The sequence below is a fragment of the Amphiprion ocellaris genome, chromosome 4 (genome assembly GCF_022539595.1).
Source record: "Amphiprion ocellaris isolate individual 3 ecotype Okinawa chromosome 4, ASM2253959v1, whole genome shotgun sequence".
In the NCBI taxonomy this organism is placed as follows: domain Eukaryota; kingdom Metazoa; phylum Chordata; class Actinopteri; family Pomacentridae; genus Amphiprion; species Amphiprion ocellaris.
This window is the reverse complement of record NC_072769.1, coordinates 13632724-13658936: the sequence shown is the minus strand read 5'-3', so window position 1 is coordinate 13658936 and position 26213 is coordinate 13632724. Positions and strand designations below refer to the sequence as shown.

The following is a 26213-nucleotide window of genomic DNA, read 5'->3' as shown; positions in this document are numbered from 1 at the left end:
AAAAATGTCAATTTCCTGCTACCACAAGGTGGCGCTATGACTGTGAATGTATATAACCACATGGATATTGTCAGGGCTGGACATTGATCACACATGTCAAATTTCAGGCAGATTGGACCATGTACAGCTGAGTTAGACACCACTTCCTCTTTCATGGCGAAGGATCCATTTTTTTGGGAGTCGCCATGGCCACGCCCTTTGAAATGAGATGAACATTTTGATAATTTTTCATCAGGTCGCGTGTTTGCATATATTGGCCAAATTTGACGTCTGTCGGACTTATCCCCGATGAGTTATTAATTTTGAAAAATTTACAGCTAATTCAAGATGGCCGACTTCCTGTTGGTGTTAGGGCGTGGTCATGATTGACTTTTTTGGGTTTCCTGATGTGCTGAATATGCATACAAAATTTTGTAGCTGTACATGAAACATCGTGCAAGTTGGCCTAATGACCAAATTTTCAATTTTCCAGGGGGCGCTATGGAGCCATTTTGCCACACACATGCGCAACTCCCATAAAATATCAAATTTTTCGCGAGGCCTGATGAGCATGCCACGTTTGATGCGTTTTGGGGTATGATAAGGCCGCCAAAAAGGCAATTCAAAAGTCCGGAAAAGAATAATAATAATAATAATAATAATAATAATAATAATAAATAATTCCTTGCATTCCAATAGGGTCTTCGCACCATTCGGTGCTCGGACCCTAATTAGATGGTGAATAAATGGACGAAATTTCACTATGTATTTGTATAAATGTCATAGACCGTTTACAGTATATGAAACATATATTGTTGTTTAATTTTGTTCTAAATAAAGTTTGAAATCTTTTTTTCAAAAAGGAAACAAATTAGCAGGCAGTTGGTCATATCAGCTGTCTAAATACGTCTATATCATTGTTGGTGTGTTTTTCAGTCAAAAGGCACGTCACGCCCTTATATTAGTCATCCCCTTTCCACCCAGGACATCACATATACTGGAAAAATGGCGACCAGTTTACTGCGGCTCCCGCTGCGACTTTCCAGCAGAAATACGGGGATAATGACCCGTAATTCCGGCTTGAAAACATCAAACATATCCAGGACGACTCAAAGCAGGACCGCAGTATCCACGCCGTCTGGAGCAATCCTACCGAAACCGGATAAAGTGAGTTTTTCTGCCTTTGTTACCGAAAAAAAAACTGACAGGAAAATGTGACTGACAGAGGAGGCGGGACTTAGCGCTGAACTGACAGCACTTCTGGCCAATAGAAAGACAGAAGACTCTCTGACTTCCTCCAGTTAACCAATGAACGCGTGTTTACACAGACCTAGAGGCAATTCAGGAAGTAATTGCCCCTAATTTTACATATTCAAGGCAAATTCTTGATTCAAGGTGACGTTTAATGTAAGCATTGGTACTAATATACAATTAGGAGATTGTCCCTTCGAAAATTGTTGTGTTTGGTGCGTAATAATTTGACCTAGTGACTAAACCTTTTGCTCTATGCGATTGCTCAGGCTGAAACTGTCGAAGTGACCGGGATGAAGGAGGCATAAATGCTCAGATCACAGTGAAATACAACCTACGATGTTTTATCCCTCACATTAAATGCACATTAGCCTCTATTGTACCTGATCTCCATGGAATTGAATAACATACTGGAGCCCTGTTAAACACACATTCCTGCCACTGTTTCAGCAGTGTCATAGCAAAATCAGTTTGGTGAATCTCCATTATTAATACTAATATTTTAGAGTCTCACCCTTAATATTTGTTATAGGAAGGTAACGTATTTTAAATAATGTTTGTAGGGTTTTGATGGTTATTTTTAAATGACTTTGGTAAATTGGCACCATAAATAACAATGTAGGCTCTTAACTTCAATCTTATTATCATTAAAAGCATAAGTTAACATAGGAATGTGCACTGACCATGCAGCAATGGTGTTTAAACTTGATTTTTACACCAAGACTTTCCTCAAAATGGCTCCGGATTCACTATTAAGTCCAAGTGATATCTAAGGCATCTTCAGTTAAAGATGCTTTGATATGATAGAACATGTTTACAGTTTTTGTAAAGTGTGCTTACCGTAACTGTCATCTTAGCAACAGAGAATGTCCTCTGAAGCCAGCTGTGTCTGCTGCCAGACACAATCCACAATGCAATATTAGCTGATTAAGAATTAGCTGATTAAGCTGATGAAACAGTAACCTATAATCACAAATATAGAACAAACTAACTTCACAGCAAACTGATGTGGGGACATGGCTTTAACCCTAACGTTTCATGTCATTTGATTTTGCAGACGCCTTTCGGTCTTATCCGCATGACAGTAGTGGTGGTGCCCTTCCTTTATGTGGGAACTCTCATCAGCAAGAACTTTGCCGCTCTCTTGGAGGAGCATGACATCTTTGTCCCTGAGGATGACGATGATGACGATTGAGCTAACTTTGGAAAATAAATGGTAAAGTCAAAGTGTACATTAGTCACACCTTATTTAATGTTTACACATCACTGCATGGACCTTCTATGCACAATCTTATCCTGTGTAGAGGGTGTGTCAGCTGCATGTTAAAGGGTGCAAGTTACTGCATGCTTGCAGTGACGACAACTGGTAACACAACTTTTTTTTTTTTCTAAAATTTACATCCACAGGGTGCTTCACAATGTTGACTGAGAGCATACCAGCTGGCACAGGGAAGATTGGGAAGATGGGGCACTTTGACTTCCAAATACACCCCTCTACCTCCACCCATCTCCTTCCTCTCTCCTGATATTTATCTTGTTTTCACTTAAAGATTATATCAGAAATATCATATCATGTGAGGCTTTCAAAACTACTTTATGCCTTCACTCTTGTTTGCATGTTTGTGTATCTACTCAATAAACAGAGTCGATTACATGTGGACAACACTTGTTATTTAACAGTCTGCTTTTGCCATAGGTTTTATTGTGACTCCTCCAAGACATATCCAGTCATTGTCATACAATAATGTTGTTGTTATATTTTGCATATACTTTATATTGGCTTGCTGTCTTCAAAGGGTTGTCCTCATTGGTCAAGTCTGTCTCGCTCCCTCCTGAAGTGCAGCGTTGGCCAGTCTCAAGTGTTCGTTGAGGGAGCCCATCTCCAACTGGCTACGACCCCTCGTGTCACTCAGCTCCACATAGGCCTCCTTATAACGCTCATAAGCTGCTTCCTTCTCCTAGAGCAGACAAACATGATAGGTAGATCAGTGCAAATCTGAAATGTCTGTTCAACATTCTGAATTTACAATATGTAGAACAGTGTCTTTTTTTAATGACAATAAGTGCTTCAGTAGGAAACAAGACTTTTTTATTTTTGGTTCTTGCAGATGTTTGACTTCCTCAGTTTGAGCTGATTGGAGTCTTAGTTATATGTTGTATTCCCCAAATTACAGAGCTAAAGCCCATTAATGACCTGCTAGGTCCCTGGTAAGCACTGGAACACAACTACTTGTGCAACTCTCCATTCCTAGGGTTCCATATCCTAAGGGTTTTAACCTAACTAGGAATCTAGAACTGCTTAAGCTGGAGTCAAGGAAACTCTCCTAGTTTCTGACTACCTTCATCCAATCACCTACCCTGCTTACTCTAATACTTGACCCAACTGGGTAGCCTCCTTAGCCAAGTTGTCCTAATAGTTACATTTGTTAACGGCAGCTTTGCTCAACCTGGGATCTTGGTATGTTGCTAGGTTATGTTTAGAGGTTAGGATAAAAACCCCAGGGATATGTTCATAAATCTCTACTCACACTGACTCTTACAACCTGAAAGGCTTGCTGTGAAACTGTCAGGAGAAGGATAACCTAAGGTGTTTAATGGTGGTGAAACTGTCTTGTGAGTCGTGTGAAGACGGTGTTCTAGGTACCTAAAAAATGGTGTCATGGACGCTCTCCTCTGTTTAGAGATCCCTGCTTCAGTTTTACACTAGATGGCTTCCTCAGCTCCTCTCAACCCATCTTCTATGTTTTCTGTCCAGAATGTGAACATTGTGCATGTGTGGTTTAGTCTCCTCTTGGTCTGTGCAGTCCTTGCTGCATGTTGTTTGACTTGTGTTCAGGTGTTTTATCCTGAAAGTGAACCCATTTTTGTTTCTTAATGCTGCTGGGTCTGAAGTGCCTGAGATGTGTTTGTAGAAAATAGGTGACATCACGTTTCTGTGGTTTCATCTGGGTCCAGCTTTAGAAACGGTGACATTCTTTGATGAAAATTCCAGTTTCCTTCTAATCCCTTAGTATAACTATGGCCTTGATGACAAAGAATCTACAGAGATGCACAGATTATTGATACTTAGAATGATGCAAAGATCATAAAACATACCTTGATAAGAGATTGCATTTCATTCTGTAGACAGCTGATTTCTTTTTTAAGATATTGAACCTCGTTTTCTTTTGCTCTTAACAGTGTCTGAAAGACAAGATAAGACTTTTAACTCTTACCAGTTAAGCAAAATGTGGGCTGTAACTAACAATTTTTAAAACAAATCTGTATTGTACACTATTGTATGTTTGTAATTATAATACATTTTCCAGAGCAAAGTTATACAGTTGGAAAATCAAGATAAAACAGCTCAAACATGTACAAATGAAATAAAATTAGGCCACTAAAACAAAGAGGTTAATATATAATCAAATACTCGACAATAATGTAATAAAAAATGAAGATTTGAGGGTGGAATAAACTAATTGAGGAATTTAAAAGTAAATGGACAAATGGACAATAACGTAATAATTATTGAAATACAGATTTAAAATATTTTTTATAATTTCAGCAAGCCTCAGAATCAGTGACTTGGCAGAAAATCGTGTAAAATGTCCATCAGGTGCAGAAGCAAAAATTGTGTTGTTGAACCAACAATCCCAAAACCCAAATATATTCAATTTACGATTAAAATGGCAGAACAGTTACCAATTAGTTTTCTGTCAATCAACCAATCAAGTAATTGTGAAACATTTTAGCTCTAAATAAGAACAATTCCATGTCATTAGAAAGTCTCATTGGTCCGTGATTTCTGGATGTATAGCGACGAACTTAGATGTGCACAATAACAAAGATGCACCACAATTCAGCCAGTAGGTGGCAGTATGTGCTGCATCCGTCCAAAGATGCTTAACTCAAATGAGGCCATCAAAAAGAAAAAAAAAAAAAAAGGGAAGGAGGTGGCTGTTGCTGCAGGGAGCCATTACTGAGATACAAGACAAAAGAGTTTGCATGCCCTGATCCATTTGTTTTATTAAAGTGGGTCCAGAATCCCACAGCACATCAGTTGTTGCTTCGTAGCTCCCTGTGATGACGTTAGTATCGACAAATGTCCTTCAGGCCCAAGGTAACAACTGACATGCAATACGTAACACTGGGGAGGGATGCACTGAGAGTTTAAGAGGCTGCATAACAGCTGGACTTTTACACTCAGGTACCTCTAATTCTGAAGCTGTGCGCTCTGTGTTGCAAAGGGATGCCACATCCGACCTTTGACCTGTGATGAAATAGCGCATACGGCTGATCTCCTCCGCCAGCTTGGCCTTAAGCTCCTGCAAAAGAAATTTTTAGCTCAAATTACATATTGAATAACCGTTTTAAACTTGTGCTGAGCAATCATCTCACTTTGTATAAGATTATTTTGCGTTCAGTTTTTACAAAAGGCCTGTACAGACACCTTGTTCTCTCTTCGGAGCTGCTCCAGCTCTTTCTCCTTGTAGCTGAGCTCGGTCTCTCGGCTCTTGCTGCTCTGCTCAGTGCGACTCAGCTCCAGGCACTTCTGGGAGTAGCGTTCTGACAGCATATCTAACTCGCCGTGTAAGAGGTCCGCCTGGGGCCTGACACGCACAAACATATGAGTTGTAGAGTAAATTATAAGGCACCATCATACAAGAGATCATGGTCAACTGTAGAACATTGTGAGTATGCAGCAAGGCCTGAACGACACACATTAAACTTACACGTGTCCTCTGTATGAAGAATCCACGTGAGCTGCTCCTCCAGACAACCTCGTGGCCTTTTCCAGTTCTCTGTCTAGTTCCCCTCTGTGAGCTGCTCGTAGCGCCTCCATAGCTTCGATGAACAGTGTTAATTAGTTTGGAAATGAATTGAATCCACTTTAAAAGCAGCACAGTTATAAGGAGAGAGAGGCCAAGAGCACAGCATCAGTGGGCATCATGGTCTTTAAAAACAACTACGGCTACAAAAAATTATAGATTGCAAGCGAAAACGCCTAAGAACAACGTTTGCATTTGTGGTTGCTCTTTCTTTGGTAACACCTTATTATATAATTAGGAAAGATTTGAAAAAAATTGTTCATATTTTCATTTTGCAATATCTGGAGTTTCTCTACAAGTTTGCTACCTTTACTTGGCATTTTACATAATTTCTGTATCATATCACTATGTTACAAATATTACTTTCCTTTTTTCAAGGGTAGAAAAGGGTTAAATATTTTCTGTGACCTTCATGTGCTTAACTAAAGAAGCTTAGAGGCTACATTAAAGCAAGTTAAAGCGTAAAACTAAGTACATTTAATTAAGAACTGAACATAAGTACAATTTTAAAGTGCTTGTTTTTTACTTGAGTAATTCCATTGTATGCTTCCTTATGCTTCCATTCCACTATCAGAGGGAAATGTTGTATTATCATAATGCTATATATTTTTTTGACAGCTTACACGTCGCTTTTAAGAAGAACATTGAACACATGACAATGAAGAAGCGGGCTTGTTTAAGCAAGTGCTGCATGTTGAAGATTATATATATCAGTGGTTTCCAAACATTTTAGCCTGTGATAACTAATATTTTAAAAAAGTAATGTGCATTTGGAGTTAAGGGTCTATCAGTTGTTCACCAAATAGCAATTCTCCCCTTTAAACTTACTTGGCTTTACACGAAATATTCAAATCCTCCAAACTCTCACTAAAAACCAAATATTAAAATCAATAAGTCTGTAAACTGAAAACTAATTTCTACATCAGGAATTTGATTTTCTTCCCTCCTCTCTCTTTTATCATCTGATGACTCCTCAGATTTAAATAAAATTGTATATAAAGTACTTCAGACCAGCAATAGCATGTTGCTGACAGACAGTTGCTGTATAATAATATATCAGTATAAAAATATCAGTGGGACAAAAGCAGTACTTTGACATTAATACTCTAACTACATTTGCTGACAATAACTATTTACTTTTTGCTGGAGTAGGATTTTTCAAGCAGGACTTTTACTTGTAATTGAATATTTATTAAAATAACTGGATATGATTATGATTACCACAGGGCAGATTTTAAAACATTACAGGTAAAAATTGATAAAGTATAAAAGTAGAAACTGGGAAAAATCTTATAATACGACTGTGTATGTAAGTATGAAAAATTATTATTCTATTGTTTTTAATTGTGGTCCAAATTTCGGAAATATGATTGGAAATAAAATAAATTGCTGTTCCGTCAACCCCTGACAAAGAGGATTTTCTAATCAAAGCCAACATGTGTCAAACTGTAGCTCGTTACCTTTAGCAGCTGCCTGACTCTCCTCCTGCACCATCCTGTCTCTCTGCTCCTGCAGCTCCTTCACCTCCTTCGCATGTTTCTCCTGCAGCTGTTGCAGTGCTTTTCTATGGGCCACTTCCATGGCCTCTAGTTTGGCCCTACAGGGGGCCCCGGGGCCACAGGGACTGTCCACCTCTATGCCCATGGCTGCACGCTCTCTTTTAATGCTCTCCACCTGCTCTCGGAGGGAGACGGCCTGGAAGGTGCATGTATGGGGAGGAAAGAGATTGAGTTGCGGATAACTTTTCGATATAAACATAATTTCTTTGCACTTGCGTCACTTTAAGTTCTTTCTTACCTCCTTTTGAAGAGCCTCAGCTGTGTTAGTTTGAATGATTTGGGCACCATTTATGGATGGAGGAACTTCCTTTGAGCTCGATATACTGGTTTGTGAAACGGTGACGGCTTGGTCAGCCTCTTCAGGGCTTGAGTGATAAGTCTGTGGACTAACTAGAGACTCTGACGCCTGCTGAGTGCTTGACTGATAAACCTGGGCTCCAATGAGAGTCTGCACACTCATGTCCCTAAATGACATCGTCTCAATTTCTGCCCACTTTCTGTTGACCTTAGAGTCCATGGTTTCAATAACAGGCACAGGCACACTCCCCTTTTTCAGCTCCATGGAGTCCCACCTGCTGCCCATCTCGGTAAATGGGACGCCCTTCTCAAACCACTTGTTCCTCTCCTCCAGTCGCTTCGCCTGCTCCCGGTCCCAGCCCTCCCCTTCTTCCCTGTGACTGGCTGGAGATAAGTCTGCACCCAGATCTCCGTCTACCGTCTGGTGGTCTGCCTGGTTAGCAGCTGTGGCGGTGGTGGAGGTGGATGTGGCAGGTTCACAGCCGGAGTCCTTGCAGGTGAACCGAGCAGGGGGTTGGCATGACGACGGTCTGTGGGAGAGGGGGTCCTCTTTCTCGCTGCCGCTGTCTGATTGGCTGAGGTTTAGAATGAGGGAAATGCAGGAGGATAGAGTTACACATCCGGAGAAAGATGAGAGAGGGGTTTCACTGAAGACAGACCACCCAATCACATCGTCTGCATTTCTTCACAGTGTTCAGAAATGTGCAGCAGTGTGGAACACTTTGAATTAAAAGGAGGATTTTACTATATTATGCTGGGGTGGCACGATGAACATCAAGTATTCACGATGTGGAACGTTTTGTAATTTGTGCGTCATTAAGATGATTTAATAAAATGATGACTGATTTCTTAAACACTACTGTAACTGATCACGAGCTCAGAAGAACACCAGACAACAGAAACTTCAGTTGTTGTGCAGGGCTCGATGCAATAAAATAAATGCTATTACATAGAAGTGGTGTTGCACAAGGACCTAAAAATCATTCTGCTCTGAATGGAAATGACCACACAGTTTTGTTCTGCTAAATGAAACAAATCACAGTGATTGGCCCGTGGGTCTCTTTAGACACACATTGGAACTTCTTTATCCAAGGAACCTCAACAGTTTTAGTTGAATTTATGATGAACAAGACTATGACATGATTCTTTCTTTCACAGATAGACAGGCTTATCATACAGGTTTTATTAGAATTTGCAGAGGAACTGTAAAGAGCCAAATTATATGGCCAGTTAACTCTGACAATATTGATCTTTGTAATAGTAGACAGTGCTGGCCAGTTATGAATAGGATTAAACAAGCAAAGATGTGAAACTTAAAGGTAGTAGGCTTGTATCTATTTTATATATTATTATAAATATACTTTTTTACATTGAAGGTGCGATTGTCAAGATTCTTTTTTGCATTTTGTTTTTTTATGGATCAGTTTTAAGTTGGGCAGCTGCTGAACAAAAAAAAGCAGTAGCTTAGTGTATTTGAGGAGATTTACTAAAGCAGTTGCGCTGTTTGAGTGATGCAATCCCTTTTGTTTAAAATTTCTGCACTCCACTTTCAAGGCAAATCATTTACTTTTTCCTATAGTTAGTTATTACTTCACGTCGGATTTCACGTGTAAAAGATACATTCTGCTCTCGACATGATGCCCTGATATCAATAAAACAACCCAACAGTATACAAAGTTATTGCAATTTGCTCCAACCTCACCAGCTAAAACAATCAAATTCTACTAAATCCAACAATAATATGATTTCAAATTTCCTTTTTGCAGATTACACTTTGTGTGTGTTGCATTTTCATACTTGAGTATTTTCAACATGTGGTATTCTGCGGATGTGAATACTTTGTCAACTGTTGCCTCCAAGTACAAAGTCTGACTCACTGTGTGTTGTTCTGGATCGCCTCCTTTAGTAACTTCACCCAGTTCCGCCGAATTCTGGACGTCATAGCAGAGAGAGTGAACACTGCTCTTTTTGTCTGCAGGAGATCAAAAGCAACACACGCACACACACGCACGCGCACGCACACACACACACACACACACACACACACACACACACACACACACACACACACACACACACACACACACACACACACACACACACATAAACACACACAAACAGGAAGCAGCAAAACATGTAACTGACTCTCAATGACCGTCCAACTAAATGAGCAAAACACTATATCCGTCAATGCATACTTGTATTTGGAGTCCATAGTTCTTTTCCACGTCACAGTCTGACACATTCACACAGGATGTCAAGTCGATCTCTCCGTCCACATCATCTGACTTCAGCAAGACAAGAAGAGCTTACATATAGTGGAGACAAACGAGGCTGCGGCCTAAACAAATTATCCTTAAAGTGTAAAGTGAAATCTCATTGGGCCAAAACCCTGCACGAGCCCAGTGTTTGCCATATTTGAGAACATACTGAGCACAAAAATGGCTTTTAAGTTACTTTTTGTCGCATATTTGGTCATACCTCCTCAGCCTCTGAATCTCTGTAAAACCTCAGCCAAGTATCATTCAGAACAAACCAGTGTTTCCTCCACTGTGGAAAACAACATCAGTAAATGAATTGGTGGCACACATCAAAACTGACACATTCATTTCTACAGTATGCATTATAGAAGCTTTAAGGGATGAGTCATTTTCTTAGTACTTTGTCTTTCAGGCTGCATGAAATTATAGTTACAAAAGGAATCAGCATAGACAATTACTTCTGTTTAAATATAGTAGAATAATTTACCTTGCCATGCTCATCCAGTCTGGACATCCATCCCTTTAAAGTAGCGACATCTGCAAGTAAAGAATTAAGAATGAGCTGTTTGAAAGCATGCTGCTGTGGTCTGCGTCTCACACTTGGTTTTAAAACTGGAGGAAACGGAAGCTGTCAATAGCAGACCAACGTGTCTTTATAAGATAGTGTTCAGTCGCAGAGAGGCAGGCAAGAAATTATGAAAAATAGGAAGTAACCTGCAGCATGGGAACATAAGAAAGGAAGATGTGTGGTTTCTGTAAACTGTGATCTCTACTGTAAAATATCACAAAACAGGAAGAGGAAGAGGAATTAATAAGCATTTTTAGAATGACTTGAAAAGCAACCAGGTGTTGTTGGAGAATGAAGCACTAAATAACAAACATACTCACCGTGCATGACATTATGACCAGTATTTGTTGTGTGGGCAAGAGAGAGAAAACGCATGAAGTACAAAGAGGAAGCCACATAAGTGTGATCACACATAGCTGTTTTTATCATGGATAGAAATGCTGCGTGAAGTTTGTGAACTAGTAAAAAAGTTCACAAATAACATTTTGAACACATTTATTCTGTGGTTTGTTCTGTTCACACTGACTCAGCAGTTTTAGGCATGAACAAGCAGCACTGACACTGCAGGATACATCGGCTAAAAACCATCCTTGAATCTATTAATACGCACGATAAATCAAATGAACATGTTGCCCTAAAACACAGAGTGCAAAGTCATGGCTTTTTCTTGCAAGGTGTTTCTATCAGAGGACCACCTGAGGGAAAAGAGCTGAAATAGCTATCAAGGAGCTACTTTAGAATGAATGTATAAATGACCCAGTTTCCTCTAAACACTCATGGGATTTGTACAGATGCAGGAAGTCATGGGACTGAGCCCACCTGAGTCTGCGGGCGTCCAGGACGAGCTCGTTCCTTCACCCTGGAAGATCGGTGTTTTCCACTCTGATTATCTGAGCTCTTTAATGGAATAAACAGGCAGAACTTTTGTGATATGCTCCAAATTGATTGTTGATGGTGAAAAGTTCTGCAGTTATTGCATCTTACCTGTGCATGAAGAGATGATGTTGACTGTCTTCGAGATGATGGTCCGTTCTCAGACTCTCGACATTTCTCTCTCCTATCTCTCCCTCTCTCTCTGACTCTCCCTCTGTCGTCTTGCTCAAGCCTTGAGCTGTAGATGTTTGTTTCATCTTGATACCTTCAGAACCAGATTAAAAGAAAAACTGAATGTTTAAGTCTTTGACAAACCGTGTAGGCACGTTCTTCTATTTCTATGGAACGTTCACATACACCTCTTTAAATACCCTGAGGGGATCCTTCCCCTTTTGTGGTGTAACTAATGCAGCTACTCGTGGTCAGATCAACTTACAATGCTCCCTTTTCATTGATATTCTTGCTGCCAAAGGAGCAATGTAAATAAGCATACACTAGGATGCAGAGTAAATCCACAATGCCCTGATACCAAGCAGCATATCAAACCACCAACCTGTATGTCCTGAGTCTCGGATCCCTACATGGACTGGGACTCTGGTTCCTCCGCCTCAGTCCCGGAAACTCTTCTTCTGACTCCAGCTGGATTGTTGGGATATCCGCCAGCACTATATAGTCCTCCATGGTCATCCCCACCTCAAATGCATAATTATGTATCAATAGTTTACATGGTATATGATATAGAGAATTGCCTCTGACACAAAACATAGCTAGAGTACAAGTGTGCAGTATTGTTAGAAGCTCTATGTAGCCGTAATTAGGCACAGCGGCTTTGAACTTAATGCTAACCTTAGCATGATAGCATGTTTTCAGTGTTATATGCTGCTGGTGGAAAGTAACTAGGTGCATTTCCTCAAGTACTGTTTTATACCTGTTTTATACAGCGGATACTAAAGTAAAACGCACAGTTAAAGGTTAAATCAGGGATGTTTTTGGTTTTTGACATCTTACAAAAAACATTGTGTGGTTAGAGTCACATTTCTGATGTCCATCGTCAAATAGAAATGGTTAAATGGTTGCTAAATGGTTTCATTTCAATTAATGTTCAAAAAGATGCACTATAATATAAGAGAAAAACTTAAAACAGCAGTTATTTATATCATGAGCCCTCAGTTGTATGGGCTGCCCTTCTACATAAAACTGTGCATAAATTGTTTGAAGTTCAAGTAGACTGCAAGAATGCACCATGGGTACATGATCGTAACTAGGTTGAGTCCATAATCATAACTTACCAACTCTCTTTACTCTCTACAGTGTTTGGTCATGCGCCTGATTTTACAGATTTGATCTTGGTTAACTGTGATGTTGAGCCCACACACTTAGGGCTTACAGGAAAAGCGTTACAGGCTGTTTCAGACCTAAATACTGATATAGCAGTTTTTCAAAAGACCATTGTAGTTTAATAGAACACGGCAAGACATGACATACTGTTAAGCTCGACCCTTTCAAGGTTGTATTTTTAAGTATTAGCTGTACAGGATTTTGGGAACTCAAAAATTACAGTTTCATTTCAACTCTTTATTTCATTTTATACTTAAGAAATCATGAATCTGAACTAATTTTATGACAATTGATCCAATAGCTGTTAATTTCACTAAAAGAGGAAGATTCTCTAAAGTCATTAGGGCTTATCCTCTGGTCAACATGACACTCCATCCAATAGGTAATAGTTGAGACACTTTAGCCCGGAGGCAAACTGACCAAAGCAACAGACAGACCAAGAGAACAAAATTGCTTCCAGGATGACTAAATGACACCTGATATACTTACCTCCTCAGCTTCTACTGCAGCCTTTTTGGGTTCAGAGATCAGCAGGGCATCCATGCCTCTCCTCATGTTGCTCCTGCTTCTGTCACCACTGACCGTATTGTTCCCCTCATTGCCCTTATCAGTTTCTGTGACTGCAACGTGTGACAGCGATCCACCGAGGAGTTGAGAGTCTGCACCTCGTCTCGATGAAGAGGAACCGGGTGAAGCTGGAAGGCTGAGTAAGGAATGTGCTGACCCCTGCCAGGAGGCTTGAGAAGGACTCGGTCTGCTGTCTCTGGAGTAGGAATCCCTCTGTGGGGTGTGGCTGTGGGTGCTGTAGCCATTCCTGGACGGTGATACTTCTCGGCTGTTGCGAGTTCGAGTGTTGGCCACGCTGTTGACGGATGTTCTGGTACGCGGTGATGCTTGAGATCCTTCACAGGAGTTTTGCTGAACAGCTGAAGAGCCACGGCGGGAGATCGACTCCAGATTTCTGTACAGTTTCTCAGAGTCCAAACTGTGCCTGTTTGAAGCTTGAGATGGACTCCTCAGCTCTCGGCTGCATCCCTTTTGAGCATCATATTCCCCATTCTGCAAAAGTAAAGAGTCTGTACGCCTATGGGAAGGGGTGGCCCTAAAGGGTGAGCTGGCGCGAGAGGCAATGGACCCCCTCCTACGGGACGGACTGGACCTGCCTGATGTATGGTGAGAAGGACCATGTGATGGAAGCTGAGAGGAACCATGAGATGAGGCATGAGACCGAGCCTGAGTCCTGGAGAGGGAGCTTCCTCTCCGAGGGCCTGCAGGTGTTTCAGGTATCTTGTAGCGGTCTGGGCTCACAGAGCTGTGGCGGGTTGGAGAATTTCTCTCTGAGTCAGCTCCTCGTCTGAAGTTGGAGTGGTACGTGTACCTCTGTGGAGATTCACTTCTCCAAGTTTCCTGCATGTATGTCTCAGGGTTTCTTCTCTGGGAGGGCAATCCGAGGCTGACGTTCCTATAGGGGACGCAGGCTTTGGGTTCAGGAACATAGTTGCTTGGGAGGGGATGTCCTCTCTCGTAGTAACGATATTGCCGTTTGTTGACCTCCTCCATCTGCCGCTCACCATCACCTCTTCTGTCTGGAGAGAAGTAGCCGCTCTCTTGACCCCTGTCTCCTCTGGACTCTGAAAATCAAACAAGCCTGTGATTGTTGCCTTTATATATGACCTGTAATAGAGCATGAACTGAAGCATCATGAAGGATATATATGTGAAAGATCAAGATATTGCTCAGTTGTAACGAAAGTCAAAATACCATTTCTTTAATTATGCTTAAAAAGAATAGGGGTCGGCTCACGATAGATACAGTCAGGTCCATAAATATTTGGACACTGACACAATTTTCAGCACTTCGGCTCTGCACACCACCACAATGGATTTGACATGAAACAATCAAGATGTACTTTAAGTGCAGACTTTCAGCTTTAATTTGAGGGTATTTACATCCATTTTCCCTTCAGTTTTGTCTTCAGCAAATGAAATGCATACTCAATTGGATTCAGGTCTGGTGATTGACTTGCCATTGCAGAACATTTTGATTGTTTGTTTTACAAAACTCTCTGGTTGCTTTTGCAGTAGTGGTTATAGTATTAGTTGTAGGTAGCATAAAATGTGTTTTAATTCCTACACCGTTCACCTGATTTGGATACAAATACCCTCAAATTAAAGCTGAAAGTCTGCACTTAAAGCACATCTTGATTGTTTCATTTCAAATCCACTGTGGTGGTTTACAAAGCTAAAGCCAAAATACTTAAAATTGTGTCAATGTCCAAATATTTTTGGACCTGACTGTATTTCTACACCCTTGTGTAAAACCACTTAAACTCCAAAAGATTAAAAATTGTATAACCTGTCAATCATTGCATTATTTCTGTAGAGTATTTTCTCTCATGAACAATCCAAAACAAATACTTTGTAAATACTATACTGAAAAACATAGTAGAAGCTCAACATACAGCAAAAGTGAATACACTTACGATCACTGACGCACAAGTTAGAAACCCTGTGGTAACTGGAATAAAATGTGTACATCTGTAATGTCCAATTATCCTAACTGCATGAACATAGTTACAAAATTACCTTTGAACACTTGTGTCTATCTGCATGTCTGCATCATAACTCCAGTTGAAAACAATTGTCAGAGAAAACTAAAATTCTGAGGATACAGGAGAATTGGTAAACTACTAAAATCAGTCAAAATACAGTTGCAAGAGTAATCAGGGGATATAGAATTAGCTATAGTACCACTAATCAGAGCCACAGTGGCTGTCCTCCTATAATGATACCAGACAGTGCATTGCTTTCACAATCTGGCTCTAAAAAACAGATGGGCAAATGCGTCAGTCTTGGCACAGGATTTATGCAAATCTCTACAGCTGGCATTCAAAAAAAATAATCTTGCATCCTCTTCTGCACTAAACTGCAAGATGAAACTTTGTTAAAATACATCAAAAGAAGCCTGATGAATGTCGGGAGCACATTCCTCGGTCAGACAAGGCTTGGGTTGGTTTTAATCAGATACAGCATGTTTGATACGAAGCTGGTCAGGACTAACCACAGGGAATGCTTAGTCCTGACAGTGAAGCATGGAGGTGGGAGTGTGACGATATGAGGCTGCATGAGTGCACAAGGTGTTGGGGGGGATGATATAAATGCACCGTGAATGCCTGTGGATATAGCAAATGCTTTAAACATCTGAAACTGACCTGATGGTCGGCGAGACCTGTCCCTTCCCCTCCTTTCATCCATCCAGGAGCTTTCGGTGCCTCGGGGAGGAGATTGGTCCAGGCGTGTCATTTCTCTTTGGGCCACACAGTCTGAGCTGAGGGATCTGCTTCTCTCTGAACAGTTCCACTGATTTGGAGAGCTGGAGAAGGAGAGTACACAGTTAAAAGTGTACCACAAAGATCTGGGCTCTATTTATCCATCCATCCATCCATTATCTGTACACCACTTAATCCTCATTAGGGTCGTGGGGGGGCTGGAGCCTATCCCAGCTGACTCAGGTGAAGGCAGGGGACACCCTAGACAGGTCGCCAGTCTGTCGCAGGGCTACATACAAAGACAAACAAGCACTCTCACATTCACACCTACGGGCAATTTAGAGTAATCAGTTAACCTCAGCATATTTTTGGACTGTGGGAGGAAGCCGGAGTACCCGGAGAAAACCCACGCATGCACAGGGAGAACATGCAAACTCCATGCAGAAAGATCCCGGGAAAGCCGGGACGTGAACCAGGGATCTTCTCGCTGCAAGGCGAAAGTGCTAACCACTACACCACTGTGCAGCCCTCGGCTCTATTTATATCCCTTTTCAAAATATGGATAACTGAACCAAGAGAGTACATCGACAAGTGTCCATCCGTGGTAAATGTATTTAACAAAGTCTGAAATATCAGCGTATTTCAACCTCTTTTCTCAACATGCTGTGAATGCTGCGTGAAGCTTCACTGTTATGTTTTACACATTCTATTAATAGTAATATATTTCTGTCACATTTTTTGAGGGGGTTTCATTAGGCCCTGAGAACAACACATGTGGAATGCCATTTTAATCTGAATCCTGCACTGATGTAGGATTAATGCCTTAGTGCAAGTCATAAGGTGATACAATCAAATGAAAATAAAAAACGTAAACGCACATCTGTAGATATAGACATAACAAACAGACATTAAAACTGAAAACACACGATGAGAACCTACTATTCCTCTCACAGTATTTGACTGATCCCAATACAGGAGCAACATTTAAAAACTGACTTAATCTGAGAAACTAATGCTAATGGTTAATCAAATGCCAGAGAGTGAGCGCTCCTTCAAGAGAAAGCTGGATGAACATCAGATCTTTAGGTCCTTTTTTAACCTTTAATATGAAGCCTCACAAATCACTAGACAGAAACATTTCTGGGCATTGAACACTGTATTTGGTCCTACCAGTATCAAGTGTAGCCCATTCTTTGATATTTTTGGCCACTTGGGAAGCAGAACAAGCTTTAAACACAACAGTGGCGTATGAAAGTGTGGCTTTATTCAAAAATGACTTATTTAAATGTCCAGAAATCACATGTCAACACTAGCAATCATTTAGAGTCTGATCACCTGATGGTTTATATCCAGTATTTACACTCTTTGAAGTTCTTTTTTTACTCTCAAGCAACCCCTAATGAGGAATATCTGGCAGATAAGATATTAAATGCTTCACTATTTCATCAGCTAGTTAGATTTGTTTGTCAGTTGCTCAGGTAGCATATAGTGTGTTTATCAGTGCTTTGCTAATGAGAGCGTCATCACATTATACATAGTTACTTGATCCACTGCTATAAAAATATACATTTGTGTGGCCTTAAAACAGCAGCTCAGCATCTTTTGAATTTGCTTTCTTGCAGAGAGTTCTGCGAGAGGATTGATATTACTGTCGTGACTGCAGGGTGAATGAGTATACTGCCGACTGTTACGAATATACACTGAACTCAGGGGAACCAGTTAGCCTGGTTCTGTCCAACAGTGACAAAGTAGAGCATCAAAAGTTTACTTGTTCAATCTGGAATGAAAAGGAAAAAAGTGCAAGTTGTGCTTTAATAGTGGTGTTATGTGCTGAACTTTGCACACATGCATCAACCTTGTAGTATCTTAATGCCACCAGGCTGCGATTCAACCAGTTAACCAATATTTGAAGCTGATGATGAGGTATATCATGAATGCCTTTGCATAATCAGCTCTCCAGCTAAGCCACTCCTATTTTTACCGACTCTTATGTATAATTAACCTAATGTATGTCCTTGAGCAGCTCATTCAGATATCGACCAGTTCTTAGTAAAAAAAAAAAAAAAAAAAAGGGCGGGGGTGTCTAAAATCAGGCTACAGGATACAGTCACCTGGATTGTATGTCAGTGTCACCGATATTAAGTTCCCACTCAGGACTCAGGCTGTGGACCAGACTCCAGTCGTAGGTCCAACCACCGCTGACGTCATCACTACTGACACTTGTGGTCACCTCAGACGGGGTGCGATTATCATCATCTACATCCTGGTTTTGTGCAGCACAGAAACACATTGTTAAGCATTGGGATTATTCAAGGAGAAGTTTTTCAAACCAAAAGATGACTGAATTTAGGTCAGAATGATTAGAGTCATAATTCCTAATATGGCAGCTGAGACAACCTAATCTTATCTGACTGTTTCTGTAAATTAGTTATTTAACATACTGTTATCAAAAGAGCCTGTTTCACATTTTATCATGACTTACAAAGATGCACCAGCAGACTCACTTACATATACCACAACATGACTCTGACAGCAGCCATGTGCAGACCAGAGTCTTTCCTCCCAACAAACTGGACAAACATCTCAAAGTAACACAAACTTACCCGTAAGACACAAATACAGAAGCAACTAATACACAAGAAATATTTCACTTACTGTGACTCCTCACTGTCCTTCAGTCAAATCTTGTGTCAAGTCTTGCAGCGTTCCTCCTTCTAACCTTCCTTCTCCATCGCTCTAGCTAAGCCAATACATTTAGACTGCACAGGACGTAACTCAAGCTAGTCTCTGGTCATGCTCATCATTATTTCATTGCTCTAGTGCTTTTGCATTACCAGAACCGCCCACTCTGTGTCTTTCTCATCCTTATCTTGATCCTCAGTTCTACCTCTCATTACCACACAGAAGGCAATGGTTTTGTTAGTTTTAGGTCCTGATCTCTTGTCTGGATGCAGGTTGAAAGAAGGTCATCTGTTGCTTTCAGATCATAATAAAGCGTGCATTAGTGTCACAACTTTGACTGAAAAGGGGTATTTGAGTGACATCTCACTGTACAGTTTAACTTAAGTGGGACAGTGTTGCACGAGGGTATATGTCTGCACGTGTCATATGGGCGTTTCAGATTACAACCCATTCCCCAAGGATTGTAATGAACTTTCATGAATTAATCATACAGAATCAAATGCCACCTTGTTGTGTTATCCTTCTCCCACCTCCTCAGTAGTTTCACTTGGTGACTGTGTTATAGGCCGACGTCATCGGCTCAGTGTCCAACTGCTGGAATACTTTTATCACATATGTTGTACACAGTAGCCATTAAAATGTACTTGACCTTTTTCCTTATGATGTCAGTCGCAATTACCTCCAGTGTGTAATGTGTAATCTTGATACACCTGCATTCATAGACTGCTGGAACCTGAGATGCAGAGAAAGCATGGAGTTTGGACAAGAAATAGGAATACCTCGTTTAAATTCACATTTGCAGTATGCAAATATTTAAAGACACAGCTGTGCAGAGCTTTTCTCCAGATCCACCGTTACTTGTGTTTAGATTAATATGGAAGTTGTTTCTGGCAACAATGATTAAATGACATCGCTAATTCAATATTTCTGTTTCTCAATGACCTTTGACAAGGTCTGTTTCCCAGTCGTATGCTTTAGAAGACAGGAGATAAAACTGTGAGGTTCACTGGTGGCACATGGTTAGTTCAGTTTAGTTCAGATTTCTGAAGTGGACACTAGAAAGACAAACTATTACTTTAAAGGAGGTGAGATATGGACAAAACCAAGATGTGATGATGTAGCGTTGCTGCTGTGCTTGCAGCTTTCTTTCATGGGTGCTGTAGTTTTCAGTCCACACAAAGTAGCCATTGTTTGACCATTACAATTACAGAGGTTTCAGTTCCTGAGAGCAGGTCGATTGTCTTTGAGGGTGAGAAATTCCCAGAAACACAGTTAATTTTTCTTGAAAAACTGTTTTAAAAAATGTAATGTGAAAAACTGAGTTGCTGAAGCTAATGAAATGAAGACTTGTTACCTACAGCCTCACTCTTTGTGCATGATCTCATGTACTCAGTCATTGTGTGTATATTTAAGACCTTTTTATGAGGCTCTTATTTCAAATAGACTTGTAAAAACCATTACATTCAGCAGAGCTCACACAGTTACTCTGTATTTTAGGCTGTTTAATGAGGATTGTGAATATCTGATATCTGATGATTCCTGCAGAAATATTTGTATGATACCAGCACAAGTTAAGGTTGTCTTGCACAACCAGGACATTATGCAGGACAGAATGGTCTGGTTGAAACTCATTACTATTCTGCTATAGTAGGAAAAAAAATCCACTCTGGTTTGTTTGCATTCCTTCAAACCGATCATAATAGTATCAGTTCAGCAACAGTTGAAATTTTCAGTGTGGTAGGTTTCTAGCCCAGAGGAAGGGATTTTGAAAATCGATAACAGAAGGAGGGGAGAAATTTGCATGAAATGAGCAGCCAGTGGCAGGCCTATACCTGGAATCTACATCCGGTGAGTCCGACTTCTGACTCACCAGACTAACTGATGAGACTCGGAAACACCCCCACAATTTAACCAGTTGTTCTTTTTATGATTTCCAACGGATAAGTCCGCAGTGGTCAATTTGTAGTAGGATCGCAATCATGTGATCATCAACAGGCAGCTGACGTAGTGTTCACTTGTTGTCATGGTTACAGTGACGCCGTGCCGGCCGCTATCTCACAATGATACAGAAATCTTTAACAAATCCATGGATCCAGACTCTAAGCCACATCACTGCCAAAATCGAATCAGTTGGTCTTTGTGTCATTTCTGACCTTCCCTGAAAATTTTATGTAAATTTGTTACTCTGTTTTTGAGTAACGTTGCTAACAGACAGACAAACACCTATCATCACATAACTCCGCCGTGTTCCTTGGCAGAGTAAAAATTACAAATCAGTGAAGCCCCTCCCTCACTTCTACCCTCTGCTGCATCTTAAGTCACATAGTAACAGTAACTACAGTGGGAGGGTTTTAGGAAATGGTCGGTTATGTGATCACCTGAGAGCTGCTTATCCAACTCTTAGCCAAGAACTTCTAACTTCATGTGTGTAATCCTTGCTTGGTAAACACAAGCCCAGGTGGACTACAGATTCATGTACGTACCCACTCCTGCTGATCGCCTGGTTGTGCAGCAGCTGCAGTGGTGCAGCTGAGGTGCATGTGGTCTGGTCGCAGACAGGAGCTGCAGCGGGACGGGTCAAAGGTGTTGGGCTTGAACTGGCGGCAGTAATAGTCCTCAGCAGGGAGGGCCATGTTGAATCTTCTCGGTCATCTGTCGCTGGGTATTCTCAGGCACCTTAGAACTAAAATAGACTTTGAATGATTGGCTGGTGGAAACTGGTGGTTTTATTTCCCATGAGGCCGTTGGTGGCCTCTTGGCTCAATTTATTAGCATCATATGAATAACAACCATCACTAAACCTGCTGAATTGTTATTAGTTACAATTAGACAGCATCTAAGAGATTAAAGGTTTATATTTCTGTATATGAGTTGCACATACACTGAAGAATAGGACTTAAAAATAATTAATTGATGCTAGAAATAGATCTGAGTGAGTCATGTCTCCATGTCACCCACAATGTAATATCTCTTTAGAAGTGTTTGTGAACACAGTTACTCAAATATCTAGTTGAACTGAAACATACACCACTACTGCTGGGATACCTTTACACCTGTGTACAGAGTTTACATGGAGGGAATCCTCCTGCACAATATTTTCACATTAAAATATCTGATACAAAATAACTGGTGCATCTACCTTAGTAACATGATCCAAAGTCTTCATTTAAAAAAAAAAAAAAAGAAAAAGAAAGAAAGTGGGTTATAGCCAAGAGAAAATTCCTCACTTAAAGCTTTGTTTCCTGCTACCAGGGTGGACATTACCTAGTGTGACTATGCAGGCATTAGAGGCTGGGGTCTTTGATCAGAAAACAAACTTTCATTGGTTCTTACATGGTCCCACTGTTGGGCGTGTGTCCTATCAGATATCATCATCTTTAGAAGGTGAAACATTGCACTAACTCCTCTCAACAGATGTCTTATGGACGATGGTGAGCTGCTGCACAGATGGTTAATCTGCAACCACACACAGCAGAGAAAAAAGAAAAGAGCATAAGGACACAAAGTCAGAATCGGAATTAAAATGTGACACAAAATCCTCATTATTATGCTGAAACAGAATAGCACAAGAAACATCTGATATCTTAAGTAAAGAATTTGGTGTTCTGTGAAGAATGCTTTCTTGAAAGGCAGTTAAATGAGCAGATTAGTAGCATTGGGTTCGTAGGTAGAGCCAGAAATGGACGAGTTTAGCTGCAAGATAGCTCAGGTATAAAATTTAACTACCAGCACTCATAAAGCTAAGTAATTAACACACTTTCAGGTTTGCGTAAACAGAAATGGTTAATGGAAACCTTGCAATAATGCTCTTTAGCTAGTTGCATGAGGCAACTTATTAGCTTAGCTTTGAGTGCAAACATGGGGGTAAAACTAGCACATAAATCTAGTCTGCACCAATAATTTTGTGCAGATTCAAGAAACAAGATAGATGGATAGATCCACTGCCCGTCCAAAAAAATAAATAAATAACACGCCGCACACTCTAATATTTCATTGGACCGCCTTTAGCTTTGAGAATGGCACACATTCGCCATGGCATCATTTCGATAAGCTTATGCAAAGTAACAGCATTTATTTCTGTCCAGAGCTGCATTAATTTTCTGCTAAGATCTTGTATTGATGATGGGGGAGTCGGACTGCTGAGCAAAGTCTTCTCCAGCACATCCCAAAGATTGTCAGTGGGGCTAAGGTCTGGACTCTGTGGAGGACAATCCATGTGTGAAAATGATATTTCATACTCCCTGATCCACTTATTCTCAATGTGAGCCCCATGAATCCTGGCATTGTCATCTTGGAACATATCCATGTCATCAGGGAAGAAAAACTCCACTGACAGAAAGACCTGGTATTTTTTTTTTTTTTTTTTTTTAAAGAATACCTAGATAGTCAGCTGACCTCATTCTTTGGGTCCAAAATGTTGCTGAATGTGACCAACCCAGATCATAATCCTAACCTCCACAATCTTGTAGGCACTAGACATGAGTGCATCACTTCATCTGCCTCTCTTCTTGCTGTGATGCACCCATCATTTTGAAACAGGTTAAATCTGGACTCATCAGACAACATGACCGACCACATTTGTTCCTCGAAGATGATGGTTCACCACTATCCTTTAAGGTTTTAATAATGCGTTGGATGGTTTTTAACCTGATTTTAGTAGTTTTACTAGTAGTTTTTTTAAAGAAACAACTGAGGAAATTTCTTTGCTTGATGCAGACCAACAATCTGGCCCTTCTGAAACAGATTAACATCCTTTAGAAGATCACAAGATATGTCTTCCAACGTGGTTGTTTAAGAAATGAGAAGCTCCTCACTGCATCAGCTTGGGTTAAATAAGTTGTTGCAGCTGAAACATATTCATCACTGCAGTAATTATCCTATGGAAGTGTTACAGGGGGGCTGGGGAACCCCAGCACAGACACAGAGAGACTGGCAGCAATGTGAATTAAAGAAAGGCTTTAATTACACCAGAGAACTAAAACAATACATAAACGGAGAACTGTACTGGGAGGAAACAAAACTAAACCAAACCACTACTAACAAACACTATGAAAAAACGGAAGATCACTAAACTAGAACTACGCGAAGGAGGGCTACTTACAAGATGGGGGGGACTAACAACAGAAGGGGAAGGGAAGCAGGCTCAGGAAATCTGGGGCGAACGGAGACGAGACTGGAGCTACTGGCTGGAGACAAAAGCAGGGCTAGCCAGAATCCAAAAGCAGAACTGAGTCCAAGTGAGGGAAATCCAGTGCAAGGGAAAACAGAGTCCGACAACAGAGTCCAAGAAGGCAAGTGGGTAACTATGATCCAGTGGGGAGTGAATGAAAGGACAGAGCTTAAATAGGTGGAGGTGAGGTGGAGAACAGGTGAATGGAGTGAACTGATTACTGCAGCTGACACTCATTGCAGTAATTAACTGATGGCAGAATGCAGGCAGGAGAAACAGGGAGAGAGAGAGAGAGACATGAGGGAGAGGTGACAGACAGAGTGAACCAAAGAGACAGGACAAAACAGAAACAGATCAGAACCCAAGGGAGAAAGGAGGAAAAATGGGGAAGAAGTGGAAAGAAGGGCAGAAGCTGGAGCAGGATCATAACAGGACGGCTCTTACCTATTTGCTTAGTTAAATCCAGGTGATGACCTTTTTTTGGACAGGTAGTATAGATGTATAGATAGATGCAGGATATGAATATGTTTGCATATAGGAGATGAAGATGTTACATTAATAGAAAATATCAACAGTTTGGTAGTACAAGGGTAATATGCAAACAATAGACGGGCTTGTTTACCACCAACCTTTAGTGCCACCTAAAATCACCTTTTCTGCAGCAAATTCCCACAAGTGCAGCGTGTCCCTGAAGGCTACGACTGAGTTCATTCCCATCGAGTGGGCGACTGCGAGGACTGTTTCTCTGCTGGGATTTCTGTGTTTGAACGAGCCACAAGAGGGGGGCCTTTAGTCTCAGCAGAGTCACTGCTGTGTGTGCAGCACAGTTCAGGGATGTACACAAAGTGAGGACAAACAGGCACCGTCGAGGACTCGCCATCATTTTGCTCCTTTTCCACCTGCTGTGCTCACACACATGCACTCACATACAACAAAAATGTATCATTTTGCTAGTAGATCCCACTCTGGTCATCAGACATCCACAGAGATGCTGTTTATTTATAACACACCTTAATCTGTGTCTTGTTATGAAATGATTGGTGAGAATCAAGCACTCTACCCCACTTTACTTCACATCAGTGTGTGTGTGTGTGTGTGTGTCTTGTTTCAGAACACAGTTTGTGATGATTAATTACAGTTTTGTAAGCTTACATTTTGTCAAGCAGTACCATCAAATTAACTTCTAAGTCATAGGAGAATAATTAAACATTCTTGGCAAGTAAAATGACAATTAAAGGGGGATATTTTTGTCCTCTATGTGTCACATGCAGCCACATTCCACTGCTCTGGCAGCAGTTGCTGTAATGAGCGAGTGGATTCAGTATCCATGGAAATGAAGGAGGAAAAATTCAACTCACACAACTTAAAATTAACTGGTAGGTGAACATTTTAGTGACTGCTTCAAAGCAACTTCATCATCTCTGTGACAGTTTGTTATACACTTTTTCATGACAGTATCACCACAGTTGTAGTTTTACTGTTTCTTGATTAATTAGTCACAATTGTTTATATATCTGTCAATCCCACATAGAAACTAATGTCTAAAATGACTCAGTCATTCACTTTCCCAGTCCTGAAACAAAACATGACCCGACTAACTGAGACTGTTAGCTGAAAGTCATATGCAATCTGTGGTCACTGCTTTTTAAGTGGTTAAATTTACAGGTGCTGAGTTTGGACAGTTTGACAATCTCAACTCAAATCAAGTAAAATTGTCAAACTTCTTTGGTCATCTAACATCGGCTAATTCATTTCAGTCTAAAGGTCATTCCAGAATTGGAGGACATTTTAGGTCCCACCCATTAAATTTCAAATAATCCATGTACAAAATACTAAAACATGCAGTTGTTGTGTAAAGACCAAATCTAAATAACCTAGGAAAAAGGAATGTTTGAAAATATTTTTAAAATACCAAATAAGTCTGGAATTCCCCCTAAAATGCCATTTTTCTCTTGTCCCGCCCCCCTGATGACCAAGTTGAAATGAAACACTTAAAATTAAATTTAACCCTCCTTTTGATGGTATTAGTTTATTTCATTGATGTCTCTTGCAATTGTGGGGATTTTTTAAATCAACATAATATTTTAAATAGTAATAATTATCCATGGAACGTGTGTCTCACAACATGCACACAACCCTGTTAGCATAACCTTTAT

At 40.6% G+C, this 26213-nt stretch overlaps 2 protein-coding genes across 3 annotated transcripts; one reads left to right on the top strand and one right to left on the bottom strand.

The window, feature by feature from the left end:
* Positions 1-962: 962 nt before the first annotated feature.
* Positions 963-2884, top strand: smdt1b (single-pass membrane protein with aspartate-rich tail 1b). The gene is made up of 3 exons (XM_023272784.3): positions 963-1146; positions 2288-2446; positions 2638-2884. The coding sequence occupies exons 1-2, from the start codon at positions 985-987 to the stop codon at positions 2423-2425; spliced, it is 300 nt and encodes a 99-aa protein (XP_023128552.1). The 5' UTR covers positions 963-984; the 3' UTR covers positions 2426-2446; positions 2638-2884.
* A 110-nt stretch (positions 2885-2994) lies between these two features.
* On the bottom strand, positions 2995-22357 carry LOC111570172 (myosin phosphatase Rho-interacting protein-like). Of its 2 annotated transcripts, XM_055009496.1 has the most exons (19): positions 22027-22357; positions 21371-21570; positions 18317-18468; positions 16149-16309; positions 13427-14568; positions 12153-12292; positions 11711-11864; positions 11546-11623; positions 10646-10678; positions 10379-10447; positions 10096-10185; positions 9775-9869; positions 7839-8472; positions 7502-7736; positions 5946-6057; positions 5663-5822; positions 5424-5537; positions 4327-4413; positions 2995-3188 (listed from the first exon to the last, which is right to left on the bottom strand). In XM_055009496.1, the coding sequence occupies exons 2-19, from the start codon at positions 21518-21520 to the stop codon at positions 3042-3044; spliced, it is 3753 nt and encodes a 1250-aa protein (XP_054865471.1). In that variant the 5' UTR covers positions 21521-21570; positions 22027-22357; the 3' UTR covers positions 2995-3041. The 2 variants fall into 2 exon arrangements, with proteins under 2 accessions (XP_054865471.1, XP_054865472.1); XM_055009497.1 differs by lacking the exons at positions 21371-21570; positions 22027-22357 and adding an exon at positions 18861-21250.
* Positions 22358-26213: the final 3856 nt, after the last annotated feature.